This window comes from Antechinus flavipes, chromosome 2 (assembly GCF_016432865.1).
Source record: "Antechinus flavipes isolate AdamAnt ecotype Samford, QLD, Australia chromosome 2, AdamAnt_v2, whole genome shotgun sequence".
In the NCBI taxonomy this organism is placed as follows: Eukaryota; Metazoa; Chordata; class Mammalia; order Dasyuromorphia; family Dasyuridae; genus Antechinus; species Antechinus flavipes.
This window is the reverse complement of record NC_067399.1, coordinates 260,377,972-260,402,375: the sequence shown is the minus strand read 5'-3', so window position 1 is coordinate 260,402,375 and position 24,404 is coordinate 260,377,972. Positions and strand designations below refer to the sequence as shown.

At 45.3% G+C, this 24,404-nt stretch overlaps 2 protein-coding genes across 2 annotated transcripts; both read left to right on the top strand.

Annotated features, from left to right (window-relative positions):
* The first annotated feature begins 1,344 nt into the window (after positions 1-1,344).
* Positions 1,345-17,602, top strand: AJM1 (apical junction component 1 homolog). Its single transcript, XM_051976949.1, has 3 exons — positions 1,345-1,441; positions 10,128-10,213; positions 10,329-17,602. The coding sequence occupies exon 3, from the start codon at positions 10,388-10,390 to the stop codon at positions 13,388-13,390; it is 3,003 nt and encodes a 1,000-aa protein (XP_051832909.1). The 5' UTR covers positions 1,345-1,441; positions 10,128-10,213; positions 10,329-10,387; the 3' UTR covers positions 13,391-17,602.
* A 2,081-nt stretch (positions 17,603-19,683) lies between these two features.
* PHPT1 (phosphohistidine phosphatase 1) lies at positions 19,684-24,323 on the top strand. The gene is made up of 3 exons (XM_051976950.1): positions 19,684-19,882; positions 21,934-22,058; positions 24,025-24,323. The coding sequence occupies exons 1-3, from the start codon at positions 19,717-19,719 to the stop codon at positions 24,115-24,117; spliced, it is 384 nt and encodes a 127-aa protein (XP_051832910.1). The 5' UTR covers positions 19,684-19,716; the 3' UTR covers positions 24,118-24,323.
* Positions 24,324-24,404: the final 81 nt, after the last annotated feature.

Here is a 24,404-nt window from a genome sequence, read left to right as displayed (position 1 = left end):
CAGATGGAACAACCATGGGGAGAACTGACAGGCAGAGAACTGGACAGGAAATGTAGGGGAATTTGTGAGGAAGCAAAAAAGGCAAAGGATCAAGACCAATGCCAGTTATATCTTCACTGGTAGTAAGGGAAATATAAGGCATTCCTAATGAACTACCTCACCTCCAAACCATTATCCCATCTGCTCTCATCTTGGACCCTCCACTTAGAGCCCTATGGCAAGGCCCTTGCCAGAAAAACAACTGGTACTCATGTTCAGGGCATACTTTTTAGCTTTACTCCTTATTCAATGGGGCTAAGTTCCTCTTTCCTCCCACCTCCAAGGAAAAAAAAATCTTCACACATTTTTTAAGATTTACCTGAAGTGCAACTCTTGAGCTTGGTGGAAAGAATACCACTTCTGCAGTCCAAGGACCTGGGTTCAAATCCCATCCCATGCCTATGTGACCTTGGACAAGTCATCACCCCTGTGGTTCACTTTCTCATCAGTAAAATGGCCTCCGAGCTCCCTTACAATGATGACTATGATCCTTATCCCCAGTAGAGGCATATTAGACTGGAGGAGACAGAACTGATTTAAACATAGGATAGAGGTCATAGTGAGTCATGGAATCACAAAATGTCAGTGTTAGAAAGGACGTCTCAGAGACCACCTACTCCAAGGCTTCTTAAACTGTGTGGTCCATGGGATGTGCATAGATTCCAGGAAATCCATGAACTTGAGGGTGTAGAGAATGGCATCTTTATATTCACTTAATTTTCTGGCTTCCCTTGTAATCCCGTGTGTGTTTGGGGGGGGGGGGGCGCATGTATTTGTTTTTTTCTTTTTATTTAAAAGCATTCTGAAAAGGGGTCCACAGACTTCACCAGACTTATTAAAGGGATCTATGATGAAAACAAAAAAGTGACCACGACCTAGTCAAACCCCCTCTTTTTACCTGTGAGGAAGAGACGGTATTTGCTCAAGGTCTTTCTCAGCAAGGGGTGGCAGCGTGGAATGGAGAGGCTGGCCATAAGATCTGACAAGGTGGCCAGAAAGAAGCATCGCTGATTTGACAACAGACTTAAGTGGCTTTGGAGTGTAAGGAGAGCTTCACCTGGCTGGGTTTTCAGCAAGGGGGTGGCTGAGATCACCTGAACTGTTGCTCCCCAATTGTAGATCCTAGAAGTGACTGTGCAGAGGGTCGGAGACGGGTGGCCCACCTAACCTAACCTAGCTTTGGGCGGTCCCCGGATGCGCTGCCCCTTTAAGCACGGCCCCAGGAGCGGCCGTCGGGGGCAGCATTGAGCTGGGGCCCGGCCGGCGCGGTTGCCTCGAAGCTTCTGCTGGAGCCGGGCGACCGCAGCGGGGCCGGGGCCGGGGCCGGGCCGGTCGTGCGGGGCCGCGCTGCCCCCCTGGGCCGTCATAGCAGCCAGAGGGCGCCCGGGCGGGGGGCGCCAAGGTAAGTGCCGAAGAAGAGAAAGGGGGTGGGAACGTGCGCGGGGGACCCCAACCCAGCGCCCGCCTCCCTCTGTCCCCAAATGTCCTCCCGCGACCAGAAGGATGTTGAGGATGATGATAGGGGACTCCCCAGGACAGCTCCTAGGGGAGTCTGGGGACGACCAGCCGGGGGAGCTGCAGGGCTAGAATGCGGGGAGAATCTGAGCTGCCGGACCTGCACAGCCTTCTTCTTGGGGGAGCGGGAGGGAGGGAAGAGGGCAGCCACGCAGCCCCCTCCCAGACCAGTTCCTGCAGAAGGACGGGGGTGCCCCCGAAAAGTCCCCTCCTCCTCCCCCTAGATCATTCCTTCCCCCATATCCTCGCCAAGGAAGGGGCTCCTGACTCCCAAAGCAAGAGGAGGGGAAGGGGAATGGCAACTGGTCTCTGCACCTATAAGATGCCCCAACCCCAGTTCAAAAGCGAGTTCTAGGCCGTCCTAACACAACCTCAAGGCCTAGCTCTTGCCTGGTCCTGAGTATAGTGATGGGAAAGGAATGGGGGAAGGGTAGAGATGGGGTAGGGAGATGAGACTTTAGAGGGGTGGAGGATCTGGGCAAGAGGAAGCCTCCCTAAATCCTTTTCTCTTCCTCAGAGGAACAGGGTCTGCCCATTTATAGGGGAGCTTGGACAGTAGAGTGAAACAGCCTAAAGCTCCTGCTTGAATAAATGTAGTCCCCTGGAATCTTTAATAGACACAGTCTTTGGTTTCCACAGCTGTTCCCCACCACCCTCCAAAAATGGCCCTTTTCTCTTCCTCTGACCTCCTTGGGAGCTGCATGAAGCCTGTCATGCCATGTCACTGCCTCCCACAACTTCTTGCAGGTGCCGCCAGCACCATGGAACCCTCAGCTGGCATATTGCCCTGTGACTGAGCTATGGGCAAAGGCCAGCTGTTAAGAACTTTAGAGAAAGGAGTGATGGGCTCTTTAGCTCCTCAGAGTGCCCGGTCTGAGCTTCAGTTAGCGGGAACAGAAACAAACTCTGTCCTCATCCCTTTTCAAGGTTGGGCTTTCCCCGGGCACTGTGAACAGAGATGGTTATCTCCAAGTAGGCAGGAGCCCTGGAGACTGCAGAGGGGACTCGAGGATGTGGCAGAGTGGGGGAGGAAGAGCTGGAAGGAGCGCTATATGTACCTGCAGGGTAGGGGCTCTGCCATTACAAGAGGAGGGCCTTTCTTAAAGTAAATGAGAAGGCAGTTTAGCTGTTGAATATCTTTTCTGTCTACCCTTCACTCCCAGCAGCATGTATGCATATTGTATGTGCCCCTAGTTTCCATGGCGCTCATCCACAGAGGGACCAGCCCTTCATATGCCAGTATCAGATAAGAAAGGGCTCTCTGTGCTGGGGTCTTCAGAAACAAGTGCCTCATCAGAATATCCCCACAACTGATCTGGAAAGGGGTGAATTCTCCTGCAATTTCCTTCAAGGCACTCAAATGTTGAAGTGCATTTATTATCTATCTACTTTATGCAAAATGCTGCACTAGGCACTGGAGATTTTTCCTTCTTGGTCTAAACATGATTATGTGGATCTGGGTAACTTGTCATAGAAAATGCCTTTACCGATGCAGATCAAGCATTCATGAAGCACCTCTTAAGGTAAGAAATCTGCTTGATTCTGAGGTGCAATGACAAAAAAAAAATGAACATCCTGGCCTCAAGGAACTTCACTAGATCAGCAACTAGGAATTTTGTTAAAATCTTTTCCTTCGAGTGGTTTACACTATATTGGGAGGAATGCAGATTATTTCAGGAGGGCAAAAACACTAAAATAGATCAGGAAAAATTTCACTTAAAAGGTGGCACCTGAATTGCATCTTAAAAGAAGCTAAGGTTCTCAGAGGGTAAGGAAAGAGAGAAGGAATGTATTCCAGGGATGAGAAAGAAGGGGGAAAGTATGCAAATGCATGAAGATGGATAAATGGCATGAAGTTCCAGGAGTGGCAAATAGGTCGGGTTTTTTTGATAAAGTAGTATGTGTGAAGGGAGGCAATGTAAAACAAATTTAGGCTGGATCTGTATTGTAAAGAGCTTTAAACATTAAGATGAGGAATTTATCTTCTCTTTGAAGCAACAGGATTCTTGATTCTTGAGCCGAAATAGCATCGTCAGGCCTGTACTTAAAGATAGTTTTTGTTCTGTATGAAAAATGGAAAAGGGGAAGAGAATGAAAACAGAGAAATTGATTAGGAAGTTGAAAATAATCCAGGCAACTGAGGTAGTAGTCACATGAGAAGAAAATAAGTCATAGAATCAAGAAACGTGAAGGCAAAATCGACAATATTTGGCAATGGTTAAAGGAATAGTGGTAAAGAAATTGGAGGAAAGAGCTCCCCACTAGGCCCTGGATGTGATGATGGGAAAGGGATAAAGGAATGGTAGGGATGGATATTGGAACCTGCGGCATAAAGGCATTTAAGAAACTTCCCAAGGCCCTTTTCTCCTCTTCCAGGGGCATAGAACCTGCTCATTTACAAAAAAGAGACATGGAGCCTTAAAACAACTCAGTCACAAGATACAAACAAAGAAATTTTATGGATGATAGGTAGATAGAAAAAGAAATGGGAAACCAATCTCATTTAAGGACAGGTTGAGTTCAGGAAGCTTATAAAACATCCTGATGGAGATAGAAGAGGTAACTGATTTGGGACTAAAATTCAGGAGATTTAGTTTTTCTATAAAGATTTGGAAGTCATTAACATAATCCTGCCTCTGACACTTCCTTTCTACATTATGTGGGCCGTTCAAAACCTCTCTGGGTTCTATCCCCTTGTCTATAAACCAGGGTTAGACCAGATGACCTCTAAAATCCCTTCCAGGATAAGGAATGGTGACACAAGCTCAAAGTTGCAGGAGAGGTCAAGAACAATAAATCAGAAAAAGCCATTGGATTTAGCAACTTAAAGAAGTCATTGGCTAATTTGGAGAGAAGGGTTTCATTCAAGTTGTGGAGTCAGAAGTCACAATACAAAAGAATAAGGAAGTGGGGGGAAAAAACTTTCTAAAAGTTTGATATGAAAGGGAGTAAAAATACCGGCCAATAGTTTGAGGAAAAGAGGGTGGTGAGGGAAGACTTTTTAAGGATGAGGAAAACTTGAGCCAGTTTGTAAACAGTTTCAATAAGAAAAGACTGAAAATTAAAAACAGAGGGGTGTTCTAATAGACAAATTCCCTGAGGGGACAAATGGGTATTAGATAAAGCTAACTTCAAGGTTAGCTAGGCTTAAAGACAAGGGCCAATATCAGGAGTAGAGACTAAAGCAAAGGAAGAGTAAATGGTGAATGAATGAATGAAAACACATTTACTAAATAAGTGCTTACTATGAACAAAGGATGGGGCAATTTGATGGAAATTCAAATATAGAAAACTGCTTCTGCTCTCAAAGAACTCACTTTCTAATGGGGAGAAAGATAAGTTTTGCAAAAGTTTCGGCAGCAGCTCAGATGAAAATGCCTCATGATCCTTGGTACAGCTTCCACACAAATGGTATATCTTCTTTAATATATCCACTGACAAAATATATCCATTTCTGACACTGAACCATGTTACAAGGCCAAAGACTTTGGTGGCAAGAACTTTCTCTTCCAGGTCTTCAGTGGTTGTGGCTGCTGAGTAGGTGGGCTCTTTGGCACCTTAAACTCCCCAAGTTGACTTTTAGCTTATGGCTTCAGGCATTGGCCTGGAAGGAGAAATTGGGATGGGAGGGAGGGAGACTACTGTTCCCAAGACTCTTAAACACAGAGTTTTAGACTGTGACAAGTTCTAAAAGTTCAAGTTTTAAGGGGAAAAGGTAGGTAAGGAAGTGTGGGGAGCAGTGGCCAATTCCTTCTTGCCCCTTTGGATGATGGCTTTGGAGGCTGGACTGGAAGCAGGTACTTTCTGGGAGGTACTTTTTCCAGAGCTCTTGAGCCAGCTCCTCAATGGCACTTAGTCAGTGGTTGCTAGTGATGTACTAATAATTTGCAGTAGTGAATCTTTTCTCCACAGAGGCTGATCCCCATCCATCATGACTTTAAAGGCCAGACTCCAAGGCAGGATTGATGATGTAGCTCTTGGGCTTAGGGTTCTGGACCCTCTCCATGAGGGTCTGACTAGAAGTAGTAGTTGAGGTGAACCTAATATGTACCACTACTTGGCACTCTCCCTTGGGGTTGTGATGAGAAGTTCTGAGGTATAAAAGATGGGCAAAGTGGGGAGGAATGATGAGTGGATTCTCTTTAATAAAATATATTTTAAAAGAGATTTTGCTGGCAGAAGGGGAAGGGAAGATGGTGTGGGAGGCTTTAAGAGACGTTTGGAACAGCCACTGTGGAAAATATGGTTAATTATGGAAGAATAATAAAATTGCCATGTAGCAAAAAGGATCTGGATTGACAATGAATTTGTAGTGGGCCCAACAGTAAGGTTGTATCGCTTCCAGAAGCAGCACATAGCATTCAGCCAAACAAAGCACTCAGCAGCATTTCAGCAGAATGGAGAAAAGTAGATGGGACAAACCAGGGCTGACAAAATATAGAACAAGGAGCAAGGCACTAGAGAGTAGAAAGACAAGTAATTGAACTAGTTAACTATGGGATCAATACCATAGGAGGAAAAAGAAACATACTTATGGCCAGACAATATGATCATGAATCATGAAAGTAAGCTCCAAGTAAGGAGATCAAGGCTATGATCATCCCTTTAATATGGGTTGTAGTAGAGAGAAAGTGCAAATCAATAAGAGATAAGATTGATGAATTAGGAGGCAGAGTACTATATATATATAGGCTACAGATGGTTTTTAGATAGCTTTTATATACAACTTTAACAGCTAGACGGCACAGTAGTTAAAAGAACTGATCCTGAAATTGGAAGAACGTGAATTCAAATCCAGCCTCAGACACTTAATATTCACTACCTGTGTGATCTAGCAAGTCACTTGATCCCAATTGCTTCACAAAAAGAAAAAAAAAACTTTTAAAGATTTGCAAAGCTACTTTACCTAGGTGACAGTAGAGTATGTGCTGAGCCTGGATCAAGAAGCCCCAAGTAAAAATTTGACCTCTCTTACTAGTTGCCTGACCCTGCATAAATCACTCAACCTTTGTCTGCCTCAGTTTTCTCAACAGTAAAATGGAAATAATAGTACCTATCTCCAGGATTGCTGTGAGGACCTAATATGATATACGTAAAATGCTTACCACAGTGCCTAGCACATAGTAAATGTTATATACATTAGCTATTACCTCATTTTAGCCTCACAACTATTATTCCCACTTCGCAGATGCATAAACTGAGGCAGAGAGATGTTGAGTAGCTTGCCCAAAGTTACACAAATAGGATCTGAACTCTGGTCTTCCTGACTCCAAGCCCAGAACTCTTAGTTACCTCAGACACCTCTGTGCCTGAATGCTTTTTCATGTGGGTGTGGGATAGCCCGGGACTATCTGCTTCTCTGAGTTAGTGATGACAGTTTAATTGCCAGCACAAAGAAATTCAAATTCATCCTAAAGTGGATCTATGATCTCATCAGTCTGTGATCATATCAGTGTGCATGCTACTTTCTTCAGTGCAGATTACACCTGCTCCAAATACCTTCTGATTCTATGCATTTCTTATCCAATCCATTAATTCACCATAGGATGATCTCTGTACCTAGAACTTTCTCTGACCCTTTTAATGTCTTGTGGCAATTAATACAGCATATGACCACTCTCTTATCTCTCTCATCATATGATTCTCACCCCTTTTCCCAACATCTGTGTCCTTGCTAATGCATGTCATCACTGTCAAGTGTTACAGCATGCTCACCTAGCCCCTTATGTCCCCAGGAAGTTTAATCTGCTGAAAGATATGCCATTATTCTGTCTCTGGGAGACAGAGTATAAAAAAATATAGCTCTACTAATTTGCATTTCTGCAGCACTTGAAATACAGTAGAATCCTGTCCTCATGGCCACTGGGACAAAATCAGTGAACAAAGTTTCTACTACCAAAACAAATTAAGAAACTTGGGGGCAGTTTTACAAACTGTGAAGCAGTTGAGTTAATGGTGGTAGAGTGATTTTGCCTGGGTCACACACACAGTATGTCAAGAGGGATTTGACCCTAGGTCTTTGACCTAAAACTGGCCTTCAGTCAGCTATCATACATGTTATAACAGGGACTGAATGTTCAATTTAATACAAAATACTTCCCTCATTAAGTTTTGTGATGTGGGTAAGGCAAATATTAATTTGCAGGTTTTGCAGACTGAGGATTAGAGACACTAAGTGACTGACCCATAGTCACAAGGTTAATAAATGTCACTTCATGCTCTTTCTGTTGCCTTTGCATTGCCAGCACTTAGTACAGTGCCTGGCACATAGTTAATGCTTAGAATTTTCTTTTGTTTTATGTGCTTCCTTTTGACTCGTAAGCTCAGTACTCAATTACTTTCAATGACATTACAATTTCTCCCAGGGTGGTAGCCTATTACGTAGGGTACTAAGAAACTGATCTAGTTCTGATCCCTAAATATTCCTTGGGCCCCAGAGACTACTTTTGTCTAGCTCAAGTGGAAAGTGTGAATTAGGGATTCAAGTATCTCAGAAGTAAAATAAATGTGAATATTTTCCTGGCAGTTTTCTACCTATATAGGACCACCTATATTATCTCAATCATTTGAATTAAAGAAAATTTGGATTTTTTTTAAAATGGGTGGTGATCATGGAAAAAGTAATTTTTCTAGCCAAATTAACATGGCTTTAATTATACTAACATGTATTTAGGCACCTGCCATTATGTTCAGCTCACTGTAACAGACCATGGGAAAACAGATGATAAAGGTATAGTAACAACCTTCAAAGTTCTATCTAGCTGCTAAGATTATTTGGGGCCATCTGTGCTATTTAAGGTAGGAAACATTCAAATTTAGGGACTGTGCATTTCCCCAACCCTCACTGTGATATGGTCCATTTTGAGCTCATTACGTTTTGGAGCAGGAATCATGAGTTGCTCCTGGATACCATGTCTTGATATATTTCAGACTTCGGAAGAGAGGGGGAGGTTGAGGAGAGGGGAATAAGTGAGCTCTATTTTCATGTTGCATATTTCTGTGTATTGTCATTTGAAATTACATGTGTGGTCTTATGCACATGATAGGATATAATATATAGAGATCTAAGAAGGGATCTTAGAGGTCATCTAAGGAAGCCCCATCATTTTTATAAATGAGGAAACTGAGGACAAGAGAGGTTAAGAGAGCTCAAAGTTGCACAGATAATAAGCAGAGCTGGGATCCTAATTTGCATTCTATAATTCCAATTACAGCACTCCTTCTACAACACCATGTGTTAAGTGATTTGTCCAGTGTTACATCCTCCAATATGTCAGTAGGATTTGAACCTTGGTCTTCTTGATTGTTTAGTCATGTGTCAATGTAGGTGGCGTATATGTGAACATACCACACTCTCCCTGTTTTACAACCTAAGTGAAACAGGAAAAAGATCCAAAGGGGTCTGGAAGCCTGTCCTGCATCCATATTCCCTTCAATAAAGTCACAGCTCTACAGCTGGGAAGCATATTAGGCTCACAGCCATCACTTTACAGTTGAGAAAACAGACTTAAGGAAGCTAACTTGACTTCCTTGGCTGAAGTCAAACAAAAGAGGAAACCTCAGAGGAAGAATTTGAACCTATGTTCTCAGACCCTAGAGCCATTTCTCTTTTCCACTGTACCATGATGTCTCAGTCCCATGTCCTCATGCATTCACTATGCATGCTCTCTGAAATAGGATTTATATTCTTTAGCCACATAAAGCAGTGCTGGTAGCAGTGGGTGTAAGTTGCAGAGAAGATTTCAACCTACACAGGGGATAGGTATATTAACAGAGTAGTAAAAAAGTAGAATTGAGGTGTAAGGGTTTCCCTATTAAGGGAGATCTTCAAGCAAAGGTTCCCAAGGATGTTGGAGAAGAGATTGTTAATCTAGATGACATCAGAGGTTCCTTCCAGCTCTAAAATTTTGTTTTAGCAAGTGTTCATGATGCAAGAACAAGAGAATTGGTTCCTCTGTGATTTCTTAAGAGTCAGCCTTATAATTTCATATAGGAAACATTAATTTACAGATAGCCAAAAATAATTCAAGGCGTAAGCCATACAGGACCATTAATGAATACTCCCCTATCCCATAAATGAAGCCCAGTAACCATAGAAACACCAGTTGCAAATTCTTGAGTGGGAATTCCCTGCTGAATAGCTCAGCTCTAGGAAGTTTTCTTCACAACTATGAGACAGGTAGGACAAGAATTATCCCCATTACAGATGGGGTAATTAGCCCAGAGAGATGACTTGGTCAAGATATTGTAATAACTGAGTCAAACCTAGGCTTTCTGAGGTCAAATCCACTTAACTTTCCCCTACACCTTCCAGTGATACAAACTGGTCTTTAGCCCTGAGTCAGGAGCCCTGCCAGATCCGGTGACAGGGATTTATCCCAAAACCCAGATGGAGAAATAGTGGTCTGTAGCCAAGAAGTGGACAAATCCCTAGGTCAGAAATTTGCTCTCAGACTTCAGGCTATTTCGACCACAGGAAGATAGTTGCTGCCAAACTAAACCGCTCCAGATGGGAAGGGAGGAGGTGAAATAGAGGCTCGAGCCTCCAGCTGATTCTTGAATCCTTTTTCTAGGTGCTGCTAACCAGCAGGAATGGAGCTTCCTTCAAACAGTCCACCAGCATCAGACAGCCAGAGCCGCTACAGTACTACTGTCCCAGGTAACTATGGGTTATGGAAGCTGTAATATTCCCAATTCCAATCTTTCACAGATCCTGAGCGTAGGAGAATCAGGACTCCGCCTCTAACTTTGTCTCTCTTCCCCCACCTTCCTAGGGCTAGACTCTCCCGAGGCCGTCTGAGACGGAGCCGGTGGCGTGGGCGCCTCTTTTAAGATGACCCGAACGGACCCACCGGATCTCCTGGTGTCTACTGTATACCAGGACATCAAGGTGGCCGCCCCGGGCCCCGCAGCTAGTGGCCCGCCATGTGAAAGCCCAATGTCCCGGCCCGCGGCTCCCGCGCCTTTCAACAAGCGCCACTGCCGCAGCTTTGATTTCCTAGAGGCGTTGGACGGGCCGGTCATGGAACCCCGAGGTCCCGAACGGCACCAGCAAGAGCAGCCTCCCATGGCGCAGCGGTGCGGGCCACCTGGCCCGGAGCCTGCTCGGCCCCGCCACCGCGGAAAGGATGGGGAGCCCAAGCGCCGGGCCCGCTCCAAAAGTGCTCCCAGGACCAAGACCAACCTGGTGCCAGCGGCCGCGCCCGCCTCACCCCCAGTCGCTCGAAGGGGCCGTGAAGTGCTGAGAGCTCCGCCCCGAGAGCCGCCCTCTCCGAGGCGAGAGCCCACCTACCCTGCCATGCGTGCGCTAGCCAACGAACTTCACCCCATCAAGTTACAGCCGCAGCGCAGTAGTGCAAACCGCATTTCACCCCTCTGCCCTGCCAGCCGCTGCGTTCCGCCACAAGAGGAGGTCACACGGGCTCCAGCCCCGGCCCCCCACGTACGCTGCCGCGTAGATATCAAGCCCGATGAGGCAGTGCTGCAACACGCCGCCCGTGGATCCCGCTCTGTCCCTCCAGCGGAGAGCCAGGCCTGGGCACGAGTACCGTTGCCTCCCCGGGGGCTCACAGTGCCCGGGCCTCGCCATGTGATGCTGTCGCGCACGCCCACGCCTAGTGACTCTTACAGCGGGGAACCACGGGCGTTGTTCTGTGATGGTCCCTTCCCTGGGCCGCCCTCACGAGACTATCCAGAACGGGGTTGCCCTCCTTTCGCTGCTCCGCCTGGCCCTACTAAATTCTTCTACACGGAGGAGCCTAGCGGCTACCCAACTCTCCCCGCCCAAACCTTCGACGGCTACGGCCCCCGCCCCTACCCTGGGCACGGCTTCCAGCAGTACTATTCCGAGGAACCCCAGGGGCCCAGTCCTCCACGGGGATACTACATGGAGGAAGCCCGTACCTACCCTATTCAGGAGCCGCCCACTCGTTCCTACTACGGGGAAGCCCCGCGCTGCTACGGTCCCCGCTTTGGAGATGACCCCCGCTACATAGAGGATTCTCGAGCTTTTTCCTCGCGCCTTTTCTACACTGAAGACTATACCAAGTACCGTGAACGAAATGCTATGTCCAGGACTTACCCGTACCCCCGTGGGGGAAGCCAGTCCTGGGGAGATTGGCAACCCCTCCCCTATCGCACCTTACAAGTTGCCCCGCTACCGCCGCCCGGCCCCGGGGCACTGCTATCCTCTTGGCACGGAGGCACCGGCACCAGCCCACCTCGGCTGGCCACAGACAGCCGCCATTATTCTCGCTCGTGGGATAACATCCTGGCGCCTGGCCCACGCCGGGAGGACCCTCTGTTCAGGGGCCGCAGTTACGAAAACCTGCTGGGCCGGGAGCCAAGGGAGTCTCGGGGTCTCTCTCCCGACGGCCGACGGCCTCCAGTTGTGGTCAATTTGTCCAGCTCTCCCAAGCGGTATGCGGCTTTGTCGCTGTCGGAGACGTCCCTGCAGGAAAAGGGCCGGTCTGGAGAAGGACCGAGCCGCGCCTGGTACGTCACCCCAGAGATCACCATCACCGACAACGATCTGCGAGCTGCAGAGCGTAGGGTCGGGGGCTGGGAACATCTCGGAGGCCGCCCTCCTCCACCGGTCCCTCGCCCCCCGGCTCGTGACGGCCCCGCCTCAGCTCGGCAGCGGAGCCTGGAGCAGTTGGACGAACTTATTACGGACCTCGTCATTGACTCCAAGCCCCCTACAGGTCCCACGCCCGCGGACAGTGACAGTCTGGGCCGCCAGCTGCGCCAGCTCCTGAGCGAAGGACAGACCCGGGGGCCTCCCGAGCCGGATCTGGGACCCGAACCTGAGGCCGAGCCAGAGCCCGGGTCGCCTACCAGCCCCGATGTCCCACGGCCGGACGAAACGGTCGGCGGCTCTCCGGAGCTCAGTGCGGACGAGGACGACCTTATGACGTGCTCCAACGCGAAATGCCGCCGCACCGAAACGATGTTCAACGCCTGCCTTTACTTCAAGTCGTGCCACAGCTGTTACACCTACTACTGCTCGCGCCACTGCCGCCGGGAGGATTGGGACGTGCACAAAGCCAGCTGCGTCTACGGCCGAGTAGGCAGCGTGTGCCGCCACGTGCTGCAATTTTGCCGCGAGAGCCCGCCAGTGCACCGCGCCTTCTCACGCATAGCGCGCGTGGGCTTCCTGTCGCGAGGCCGCGGGGTCCTCTTCCTGGGCTTTCCTAGCCCGGGTTCAGCAGAGAACTTCTTGCAGTTTGGCCTAGAGAGCCTACTGATGTCGCCCACCTATTTATCCCTGCGCGAACTGGGCGGCTACGCGGATCCATTGGGCGGCTATGGACAAGAGCTGCAGGCGGCTGGGCGCCAGTACGAGCCAGCCGAGTGCTTCTTGCTCAACGTAACCGTAGCTGTGGGACCCGACGTGCCAGCACGGCCGTCGCCCAAGAGCCCGGTGCCCACTGTGCGCAAGTTCGCAAAGGTGGCCCTGGCAACGCCCGGGAGTCCCGAGCGACGACGGCGCGCTCCTAGGCGCGAGCCCGAAATGGAAACCCTGATACTGACGCCGCCGCCGGGCACCGCGGGTCTAGGTCAGGAAGGCGAGGCTGGCCGGCGCGCTAGAGAGGTGGCCTTCATCCACATCCAACGCGAGCTGCGTCTTCGAGGCGTCTTCCTGCGCCATGAGTACCCGCGCATCTATGAGCAGCTCTGCGAGTACGTGGAGGCCAACCGGCGATTCACTCCCACCACCATCTACCCTACGGACCGCCGCACTGGCCGCCCATTCATGTGCATGATCATGGCCGCTTCCGAGCCCCGAGCCCTCGACTGGGTGGCCAGTGCCAACTTGCTCGATGACATCATGTGACACGTCCCCTTCCTCTATCTTCTCTCTGTCTCTTGTCTCTCTGTTTTTCTCTCTTTCACACCACACACAGACACAAACACACACACACACACACACACACACACACATACACACCCCTCCCTCCCTCCTAGGAGCCGTAAATTTTGGACATGTGTCTCCAACCGCCTTGGATTTCCAACTGCCTTTCTAGATTGGGCCTCACACCTAACGGCCTCTCCAGCCTAGACTCAGTCCCACAGCCCGACCAATCCCTGGTTTTGACGCTGCCTTCAATTCGCCCGCCATGGCTTTGGCCCCGCCTCCGGCTGCCTCTCCCCGCCCCTCATTCCTCTCCTCCTGGATGTGGCCCCGCCCCAACTTCGTCCATTGGGTGTGGTCCTACCCCCAAACTCAAGACCAGTTAGTTCCCTGCCCAGACCAACCACTCTTCTCTTGGTTTTGGCTCCTTTTTCCCCTCTTTTCTGCTTCTTTTTCTCATCAGTTGACCCTCTTTTTATCCATCTTCTGGTTTCTGGGTAGACTGATGAAAGTGGGTTTGTAGGAATATAGAAGGTCCTTAGTTTGGAGCAATGCGGTAAAACTACACTCTTATCCATTGCCTTCCCCAATCTCTGCTGTCAGCACCACTCCTAACAAAAAGAGAACCCGAGTCCCTTTCCTGGGGTGTGAAGGATCACAGGCCCAGAGTGAGGAATTCATTCCTTACCTCTCTTCTCCCAATTCCCATCCATTGGTGCTTCTTCATGCTCATCCGTCATCCCCCATCCTGAACTTCTTTATTAACCAAAGCTACAGTTTAGTCACTTTAAATACCCTTATCCTATTCAGGTCATTCCCAAGTGGGATTTAGGGAGAATCCTCCAAATTGAGAAGACATATATTAAGTTCTTGCCTTTTCTCTTCTCTGCTCCCTACCCCATTCCCTTAGAAAGATTAGCCCACTTCAGCTGGATTTCAAAACCAGGCTTTTGATCATAAAAGAACAGAACTAGGGGTCCGGGTGAGGGAAAGGATGGTGCGAGGCAATAATAGAAGGAATCGGAAACTTCCATGTCAATAGAGGATATGGATGCTCAAGTTCTGTTACTGTAGCTCCCCTCCCTTACATCTTTCCCAGTTCATTTTACAGAGATCCTGATTTCCTAGATTTTGAGTGTGTGTGTATATATGTGTGTGGTATGTGTGTATTGAGGGGAAGATAAAGCAGGGCTTAACCTGGCACTTTTCTCTCTTTGGAGAAAAATGTTGCCAAGTCTGGGGAAAGATAAATGTGCCTGTTTTTATATTTGTGTACACATCTGTAGGTAAGAACCAATGCCCCAGGAGAGTGAGCAGGTGTTCACATATTAGATGAGTGTGATTGAATATGCTGTCACCTGCTTGAATTCATGATCTTTGAAAAGAGTTTAGAAAGCAAGAGAGTTGTATAGATCTCCAACATTATCATCCAACTGATAAGCCATATTCCTGTCCCTTAATACCAGTTCCATTTCCTAATCCCAAGAGAGGATAATGAAGGGAAGACATGGTCACTGAGGCAAGTTAGACACAGGAAATGCTACTATCTAAATGGCTGGAATAAAGCAAGCAAGATTTTCCTTGAGCTGTAATGAGAGATGAGGCAGTCCCTCAACTTTTTCCTTACTGTGTACCAAACATAATCTTCTTTGGGCAGAGCCCTGTCTTGTGTATTAAGGAAGAAGATAGCATAGTTCCTACTGTCTTAGGAAGCTCCTCTTCTAATTATGGAGTTAGGATGAGCACATAATATGAATATATTTATTAGAATACATTTATATATACATATATTAGAACTTATAATTTCATCAATGTGACGGATCACAACTAATATAAATCACGACTTTAGTAGTCTTCAAAAGATGCTATAACTGAAAAAAATTAACCTGATGTTCAACTTCTTGGTGATGAGGCCTTCTAAATTTAGCTAGAGTGGTTCTCAGATGACAGATGCATATAGGCCAATGCCAGGCCTAAAATGTACAATACGTTAGGACCAGCCAAGGCTTGTATACTGCTAGCATAACCTTTTTAATATAGGTCATCTCAATGTCATGATGAGGCAACAGAGGATGACTTTATTGAAGAATGTACATGTGAAAAGAAAAATATATGTGCAGACACATTTGACCAACAAATATTTATCAAGCACATACTTCATTCAAGGTGCTGTAGATACAACAAAAAAACAAAAACAGTGCCTGACCTCAAGAATTGTATATTCTATGATGGAAGTGAGGGGAGGGGAGACAGGGATAGCATGATCACAATTAAGATTAAAAGTAGGCAAAGCAAGAAAGGCTTTATTTACCAAAGGGGGTAGGGGAAACATGAGCTGAGCCTTGAAAGAAAGCATTTCCATAAGCAGAAATGAGAAGACCTAACTTCAGCAAAACAGAGACTCCAGTTTAAGAGCAATTGGGAAGAGGAAAAGAGATTCTCAAAAGAAATAGAGATAGAGGGATAGGTGCAGGAATTGGAGCAAAGTTATGAGAGCAGGGAAAAAGGAGGTGAGGCTTAATGAGGAGAGGCTGAAAGTAATGGGGGTGAAGAGAGGACTTGTACTCCTTGTAGAGACATTGATCAGGCAGTACACACTAGTCACTCCCTGTATTGGAACATTCACCATGTTGTAATAAGGTGGATAAAGGGGGGGACATTTCCTAGTATGAATGTGCATGAGACAAGAAAATAGAAAAATCTGTACATAGTAACATAAATGCCAAGGATATACTTAAGTGCTAAGAAAATATCACAAGATAGATGTAGGGTGAGATTAATCGATGCTTTGTGGAGAAAGTGGTATTTGAGTTGATTTAGGCCAAAGAAAGGGGTCATAGACTGATGAAAAAGAATAGGAAAGCATTTCAAATCAGGAAACGCCAAGAACAAATGCAGAGATGGAACAGAGCAGAGAGTGAGAGATGGAAATCAGAGGTGACATTTTAGTATTAGAGAGCTGAAACAGCAAGCTGCTTTGTTAGAATAGAATGGAAAGTTTATAACCAGCAATGAGGTGAGGGAAGATGGGGACAGAAAGCATTTAAAGTTGTACTGAAAAGTTATATATGGTAGGCATACACAAAGACTTTTTCTGTGCCAAGGTCCATATACCTTCATTTAGACTTTGTTTTCCCTTGAATGACATGTGCCCATAGACCAGATTAATTCCTCTGTCCCAAAAGATGCATTTAGATTGATCATCTCTTCATTCTGGTCCCTAGAATTCCCAAGTTTCTCTCACCCATGTGATATCTCCTTCTTTTAGGCACATAAGGAACAATGTGGAATGGGAAGAACTGTGACAAGATATCCTTTCAGGACATTTTGCCCACTCCAAAACATGGTCTCAGGCTTGCTGCACTCTTCTTGTGGGTCTCCCACACATATCTCTATGTCTCTGTGGGGAGAAGGGAACATTTCATGTCCCATCCTCAAATCTGCATTAACCTCTCCCTATTCTTCAGAGGGAAAGATTTCTTTGGGCCTTTAGATCTCTCCATCATGGAGGCTGCCTCTAGGAACAGAGTGGAGAGAAAGCTGAATTCATCCCGATCTCCAAGACCAGAGAATCCTGTATTTAACTGGGAAGGATAATGAAGTGGGGTGTATTCTGGGGACCTAACTCAGATCACTTATCTCTAATCTGCAAATTGTTCTTCCCACTCAGTCTCTTCCCTTTAGGCCCTGGTCGGGACCCTCTCCCACGCCCCCACCTTCTCCTACTGTTCTATCCAGCTAGGAGAGGAGAGGGAAAAAAATGACCCTTTATTCCCACCTCTGGTGAGGAAGGAAGGGTACCGAAAAGATTTATGCGCATTTTCTTCCCAATTCCGATTTCTTTTGCACCATCGCGTGTTTGCACGGCGGTTCGCCGCTCATTACCCTCCCAGCCACCTTTCCCCATAAATTTAAGTTGCACCAAGGAGCCGGGAAATGGGCTCACTGGCCCCGCTTCGCCACCTCCTCTGTTTAGTTAAAGCCAACCCTCCGCATGAGATCACTAATTCGCGCCCAGGCTATGCTCCGTGCATGAATATTTCTAATCATGCGTGGAATGCTGCGTTCTGTTCACACCCTGGAACGGGGTTCTGGGTAGCCGAGAGGGGAGAATGGTTCCCTGGAAGAGGGAACGATTATTTCAGAGGTGGTTGGAGTTCCTTCAGATAATCATAAAATAGAACTTGAATGTAACTTGACTGCAGCGTTTTTTTGCTAGGGCTGGAGAAGAGGGAACTAGAGGGGAAAGAGTACTCTGGACAGCAGTCCTATCCATTACTCTTTTAAGAGGTATGGGCGGGGAGGCTTGATGGACTGAGGGAAAGGGAAAGGGAAAGAATATCATACATAGGTGGAGGAAATCTTAGTAAAATCTCTAAAGGAAACGGACTCAAAGTAAGGCAGTAGTGGTGGTAAAATCTAGGTCCCCTGAAGATTACAATGTTTTCTATCAAACTCTCTGCCTTAAGTCACCATGAGACACACCTATTACCTACCCATCGACCCACTCCCCATTTGTTACACTTTTTCTTTAAAATAGAAAATAGTATCTTATTTCGTCTTGTAGCCACATAATGTTTGTTTCATTAAACCCACTCATCACATTCACCCACATATACATCATGGAAAGATTAATGAAGTTGGGGTTAAAGAGTCGGGGTTCAAAAACTGACCTTGATTGTGATTACCTTTGGCAAATCTGTTCGATGCCTCAGTTTCCTTAAAACGAGACGTTAGATGGTCTTTCAGGTTTGTTTTTTTTTTTTTTTTACCTTCAATTCCTATTGACTAATGATTTCACTTATCCATATAGATTGATCTCATACCTACCTAAATTTTTTCAATGATTCCCTTTTTCTTAAATAAAGCCAAAACCTCTCAATCTAGCATTTATACATCTGGCCTCAACCTTGCCTTTTTCTACAGTCTTTTGTGGCAAGTAAATGTAATAAAGGTAAACAGAGGTATATACTCTGAATAAAATTAGTTAAATAACAGTGATTCATAAAACCATTAACAAAGTAGATCAAATTAGCCACCTCAGTGAGGCCAGGAGAAAGGATAAGCTTTCTTGATGAAGAGGAATGGAAGGGGTCTTGGTAGTTTTGGAACATTGCAACTGGACATAATAGGAAAAGTGGATTGGCACTCAGGAATGGCTAATCATCCTCTTTTCCTGACAAGTAATATTAACAGTTGTTAATAATAAGACTTTCTTGCTTCTTGTATTCTTTGTTAGGGAATCAGTATCACAGTTTACTGTCCCTATGGGAGAGATCAAACCTCTCCTAATTGCACAGGCCATGTTTTTTTTGGGGTGGCATCAGGTTAATCTGATTAGATTTTAAAGTCAACAAGCAAATGCCCCAGGGGCTAAAGCATGAATAACATTCCCTTTCAACCATGCCTTTAAATTTGGAGAGAAATCTGCATTCTTGAGCAAAATGAGTTCAGGCAGAAACTATGTCCACTATAAAAACCAATACAGCATAAAATAAATGCATTGTATTGTCCATTTTCATCTTTTCATACTTTAAGCTCCAACCAAAAAGTACCTCAGTGCTTTTGTAGCATTTCTTGACTCAAACCACCTCCTTACCAAATATTGCCTACCAACAACTTATCTCCAAACAAAGGGACTACACCTCTCTCTCGAAAGCTTTTGATGTTCCTATCTGGTGCTCCCTGCTAAAACTGTAAGCTCCCTCAAAGGCCTGAATCTAGAACCAACGATTTCTGGAGACGCTGGCACTTACAATTTGATTGAACTTGACCAAGAAACTTGCCCTCTCGGGGTCTCAGTTTCCATGTAAAATGAAGGCAGATTGATGCTCCTTTGACCTGAGCCTTCTCTGTTTGACACAGCATAGGATCTTGGAGTTAACATAGCAGAGACTCAGGGAATATTGTTCAGGAAATTAATTGAATAAGTATCTCTTGTATGTAATGTATGAACCTAAAAATGGTCCTCTCATACACAGTTCCCCTGAAGTCTGTTTGATTCATTCAGGGCCTTCCATAAAAGGCAAAGAAATAATTCATTTTCTAGCTGAGAAAATTAAATCGCCTTTCTCCTTCCGTAGTTGAGCTTTAACGAAAACAACTGCGCCGTCTGTGACCACCTAAGTGCTGATTGGTCAATTCTGTCGTTTCTTTGATTCTATTGGTTAGTAGCACCGTGAGGAAAGGCACTCCGGATAGCGTGACTGGCCACCCTGCAGGCTGCGCCCGCCCTCTACATGCTAATTAAGGGAAGAGAGAGAGTGTTGAGTATTGGTGGGAGGGGCCGGTTAGCGCGTTGCGGAAAGATGGCGGAGGCCGACCTCGCTCAGATCCCGGATGTGGACATCGATCCCGACGGTGTCTTCAAATACGTGCTGATCCGAGTACGTTCTGCACGGGACTCCAACCCCGATGGCAAGGACTGCCCAAGCAAAGAGATCGTCCGCGGCTACAAGTGGGCCGAGTATCATGGTAAGAAAGGACGAGACGCGGCCATGGAAGCGGGAGGGGGGGCGTAGCTGAGGCGGGGTCTAGGGAAGAGATAGAACCCATAGGCTGAGTACTCAGTGGGAGGGGTGGGGCCTAGAGTTGCGGGCGGGGCCCTGAGTAAGAGGTCAGGATTGAACTCCACGTGGACCCGAGGGCAGCTCACTTGGGCAGCCGCAAGACACCCTTTTGGTGGCCGTGAAGTCCCCCTTATGGTTTCTTCCAGGGCCAGATGCGTCAGGTCCTCTGCCTTCTTCCCAAATCCTAGTAGTTCCCACTGCCCACAGAAGGCTGTGCAGTTGTTTTAATCTCAGTAACTGCTGTGGTACAGTGGAAAGAGCATTGGATTTGAAGTTTGAGTGCCTGAGTTCAAATCCGTGCTCTGACACTTAACCATCTTGACCTTGGTCATTCTCAACCACACTGGCCCTTATTTTCCTCAGTGGTAAAATGGACAACGCCACTGCCTCTTTCATCTCCATTTCCTTGAGTGCAAGGGCAATAGCATCCTCCTCTTGGGAGCAAAAAAAGACACTGACATGGAGTTGAGAGGCCGAGGCTTTCATCCCAGCTCTGCCTCTTAGGAGATGTGACTGGCGAATTCATTTCTCCTAGGTGAACCTCAGTTCCTGCTTTTCTAAAATGGCTGTAATTATCCCTGTCTTGAGGCTTACATGAGAGTAGTACAGAATCATGGAAAGAACATGAGATACAGATAGCACTGTATTCAAATGCTAGCTTAGCTACATGATCTCTTAAGTTCTCTTCTAACCCTAAATCTACAATAGATTGTCTAGTAGCTCACAGTTATATAGCTTTTCTCAGATTTTTTAGGTTTTATATATATTAAACTAACCCAGTGAGTTATTTTTATTTTCATTTTGCAGATGGGAAAACTGAGGCTTTGGGGTTAAATGACTTACCCAGGATCAACAGCTAGTGAATGTCTAAGGTTGGATTTAACTTGCATCCTGATCCAAAACTGAGCTATATATGAGTTATATAGCATTTTATACAGTTACATATAAATTATGCGTCACTTTATAAGCTGTAAAGTGCTGTTCACATTAATTGACTAATATAGCAGAAAAGGAAAATGATGAATGTTGAAGGAATGTGGGAAAATTGGGACACTGATACATTTCTGGTAGAGTTGAGAACTGACCAGACCATTTTGGAGAACAAATTTAGAACTATGTTTAAGGGGTAATAAAATTGTTCAAACTCTTTGAGCCAGAGACACTACTATTAGGTATATATCCCAAAGAGATTTAAAAAGAGGTGGGGGGTGGGGGTGCTGTGAGGATGAAGTGCTGATTTGTTCAAAAATATTTATAACTGTTCTTCTTGTGGGGACAAAGAATTGGAAATTGAGTGGATGCCCATCATTTGGGAAATGGCCAAACAAATTGTGGTGTGTGATTGTCATGGAATACTATTGTATTAAAAGAAATGTTGATTAGGATGCTTTCAGAAAAACCTGGGAAAACTTACATGAACTAATGTAAAGTGAAGTGAGCAGAACTAGGAGAACATTGTACACAGAAATAGCAATATAGTATGATGATCGACTGAATAACTTGATTGTTCTCAGCAAAACAAAGAGATAATTATGAAGGACCTAACATGAAAAATGCTTTTCACCTTCAGAGAAAGAACTGATGGGATTTGAATACAGATCCAAACATACTGTTTTGTTTTGTTTTTTACTTTATTTTTCTTGTTTTGTTTTGTCCGTGTTCTCTTTCACAATATGACTGATATATTTTGTGTATATTTGTACATGTATAACCCTTATCACATTGCTCACCTTCTCAAAAAAGAATAAGAGAATTGAGAGTGGGAAATAATTTGTAATTCAAGTTTGTAAAAATGAGGATTAAACATTGTTTTTACATGTAATTGGAAAAAATAAAATATTAAATAAATCATAAAGAAATTGATCTCCTTGGGATCAAGATAGGGCTAAATGGATCTGTGGTAACATCAAGACCCAGTATGTCTTTGTGATATCATGGTATTCTCTTTTCTTCCAGCTGATATCTATGATAAAGTGTCAGAGGAAATCCAGAAGAAAGGCTTTGACTGTGAGTGTCTAGGTGGTGGACGAATCTCCCACCAGAGCCAAGACAAGAAGATTCATGTATATGGCTACTCCATGGTGAGCTGGAATTATTTTTACATAGAGAAAAATCTCATTTCCCTTCTTTTCCCAAAGCCTATATCCCTGACACTAGCTTGCTACCTTACAGATAAATTCACGCATCCTATAAACATTTAATTAAGTCCATAGTATATGAGGAGCACTGGGAATTGCTGGAGGACATATATTTTACTTCTCCTCATTGGATTTCGAGTTCAGTAGAAGGATAATTCAAACACAGATAGTTATATATTACATGATTAATGCATTAAATAGTGATAAAATATATTGCTGTATGAGATCGGGGAGGTAGCGTGATATAGAATGAATCATGGTTGCCTTTGAGTCAGGAAGACCAAGTCACTTAACCTCTCAACATTTATTAAGCTTGGTGCCCACAAGTACTCTCAAGGTGGTGACCTGCACTAGTACAAATTTTCAGCAGGATTTCCCTATCCTGATAAAATTACAGGTCCAATAAAAAAAAAAAATGTGAGGTCTGTCTAAAGAGGAAATTTTTATTGCTCTTACTAAATGTATCATTGGTCATTGGTTGGGGAATGTGGATGGCTCAGGAAAAACCATCCTCATTCCTGGAGCCATAACTCAAAGGGCACATGACTTCAAACAATCTTTCAAAAGGCCATCTAGTTTATAAAATAAGATCCACCTATGAAAAAGCACTAAATATGATGTGGAAAGGAAAGACATTGTCCTCAGACCTCACCTGAGAACACTCACCTGATTTGTGCTCCTCTGCTTCTATTCCCCTGGAATTGGAAGAATAGGACAAGGCTTTAACTCACAGCTAAGGGCCAATCTACCCTAGAGGTCTAGTCAAGGATTTGATCTTCCCTTAATTGAGTCACATGCCTGAGAGACTGGAGATAATTTGTCCATTTCCCTTCTTTTGTTTCCTTTTTGTTTCTTTAGGGTTAGGAAATAATAACATTTACTATTTATATAATACTTTAAGCTCTGCAAAACTCTTTACATCTATTATTTTTACATGTTACATATTTTGCATATATTACATAATACCTATTTTACACACATATATTACATATATTGACATTTTAAATGTGTATATTATTACGTAGAATATATTACATATAATAGCACAAAACAATAATAATTGTTTTAAACAGGATGCTTGTTTCCTCAAATTTCCTCCAGCCGTTCCCTTTTTCATCTGTCGCTCCAGCAACAAGATCCTCTCCCTGCTGGCACCCAGAATACCCTTAACCTTAAAGCAACAAGATCATGTTTCTGTCTTGGCTCTTATCATTCAGAGTCTTAGAACTGATTTTGTGAGACAGCATAAAGCATGATGAATTTTGAGTGATAGGACCTGAGATTCATTTCCTAACTATTTACTTTCCGTGGGATGTTGAACAAGTCACTTAGCTCTTCTGGGCTTCAATTATAAGGAATTTAGAGAAAGAAGCACAGATAAGCAGGACAGTTTTGAAAGTAATATGTGGAATTTATTACATATATATATTTTTTTTTAAGCAAGTGATAGAGATTTAGAGCTTCATATTCAATCCTCTTTATTTTCTGCTTTGTACGTGGATATTCTCCTTTTGGAAGATATTAAACTAGAGAATAAAAAAAATAAACTTTAAATGAAAAACAAAAGAAATTAGACTGAGGGTTATAATCTCTTAGGTCTCTTCTTTCTCTAAGTCTGTATCCTGTTTCCCTGCTGAGAAAGGCAATATGTGTGGGATGGGAATGGAAAAAAAGGAAACTATATGAAAAGGTCCAAAAGCTGAGTCTCCAAGCCTGGCTGAAAAACTAGTTCCATGCCCCAGAGCTAGGTGCAGAGTTAGAGACTTGCCCTTGACTATATCAGGATGTACTCTAAGGTAGACATGGGAAGTAATGGGACACCATGGGAAATGAGGGTAAGGGCTCTGGACCGAGGAGCTGGGAGTCCCGAGGACCCCAAGAATCTGATGTTACTGTCTTCTTTCTGTAGGGTTTTGGACGTGCTCAACATTCACTCTCCACAGAAAAGATCAAAGCTCACTACCCTACCTATGAAGTCACCTGGGCTGATGATGGTTACTGATGGGGCCCGGCTTGCTGCCTTCCTCGGCTGTCAGAGCTGGTCTTGAACTCTTGAGCCCCCCTTTGTGTTGTGTTGTCTGAAGAGGGCATGTGATTGATACCTGGTGTTTGCCTCTCTTGTGCCTTCCAGTGCTGTGGTACCTATCTGGGACCCACGGGGCCTTTGGGCACAGAGTCCCCAACTGGAATTAAAAGTGGCAGCCCCCATGCTGGCTCCGGGTCGGTGTGTATGTGTTTGGCCCGGCAGGCAGGAAACACCTGGGTGCCAAGCAGGGTTCTGGGGCTGAG

Coding starts and splice junctions, on each gene's coding strand:
- AJM1 (XM_051976949.1), top strand. CDS start 10,388: ATGACCCGAACGGACCCACCGGATCTCCTGGTGTCTACTGTATACCAG.
- PHPT1 (XM_051976950.1), top strand. CDS start 19,717: ATGGCGGAGGCCGACCTCGCTCAGATCCCGGATGTGGACATCGATCCC. Junction 19,883..21,933: donor CAAGTGGGCCGAGTATCATG/GTAAGAAAGGAC, acceptor CTTTTCTTCCAG/CTGATATCTATGATAAAGTG. Junction 22,059..24,024: donor ATGTATATGGCTACTCCATG/GTGAGCTGGAAT, acceptor TTCTTTCTGTAG/GGTTTTGGACGTGCTCAACA.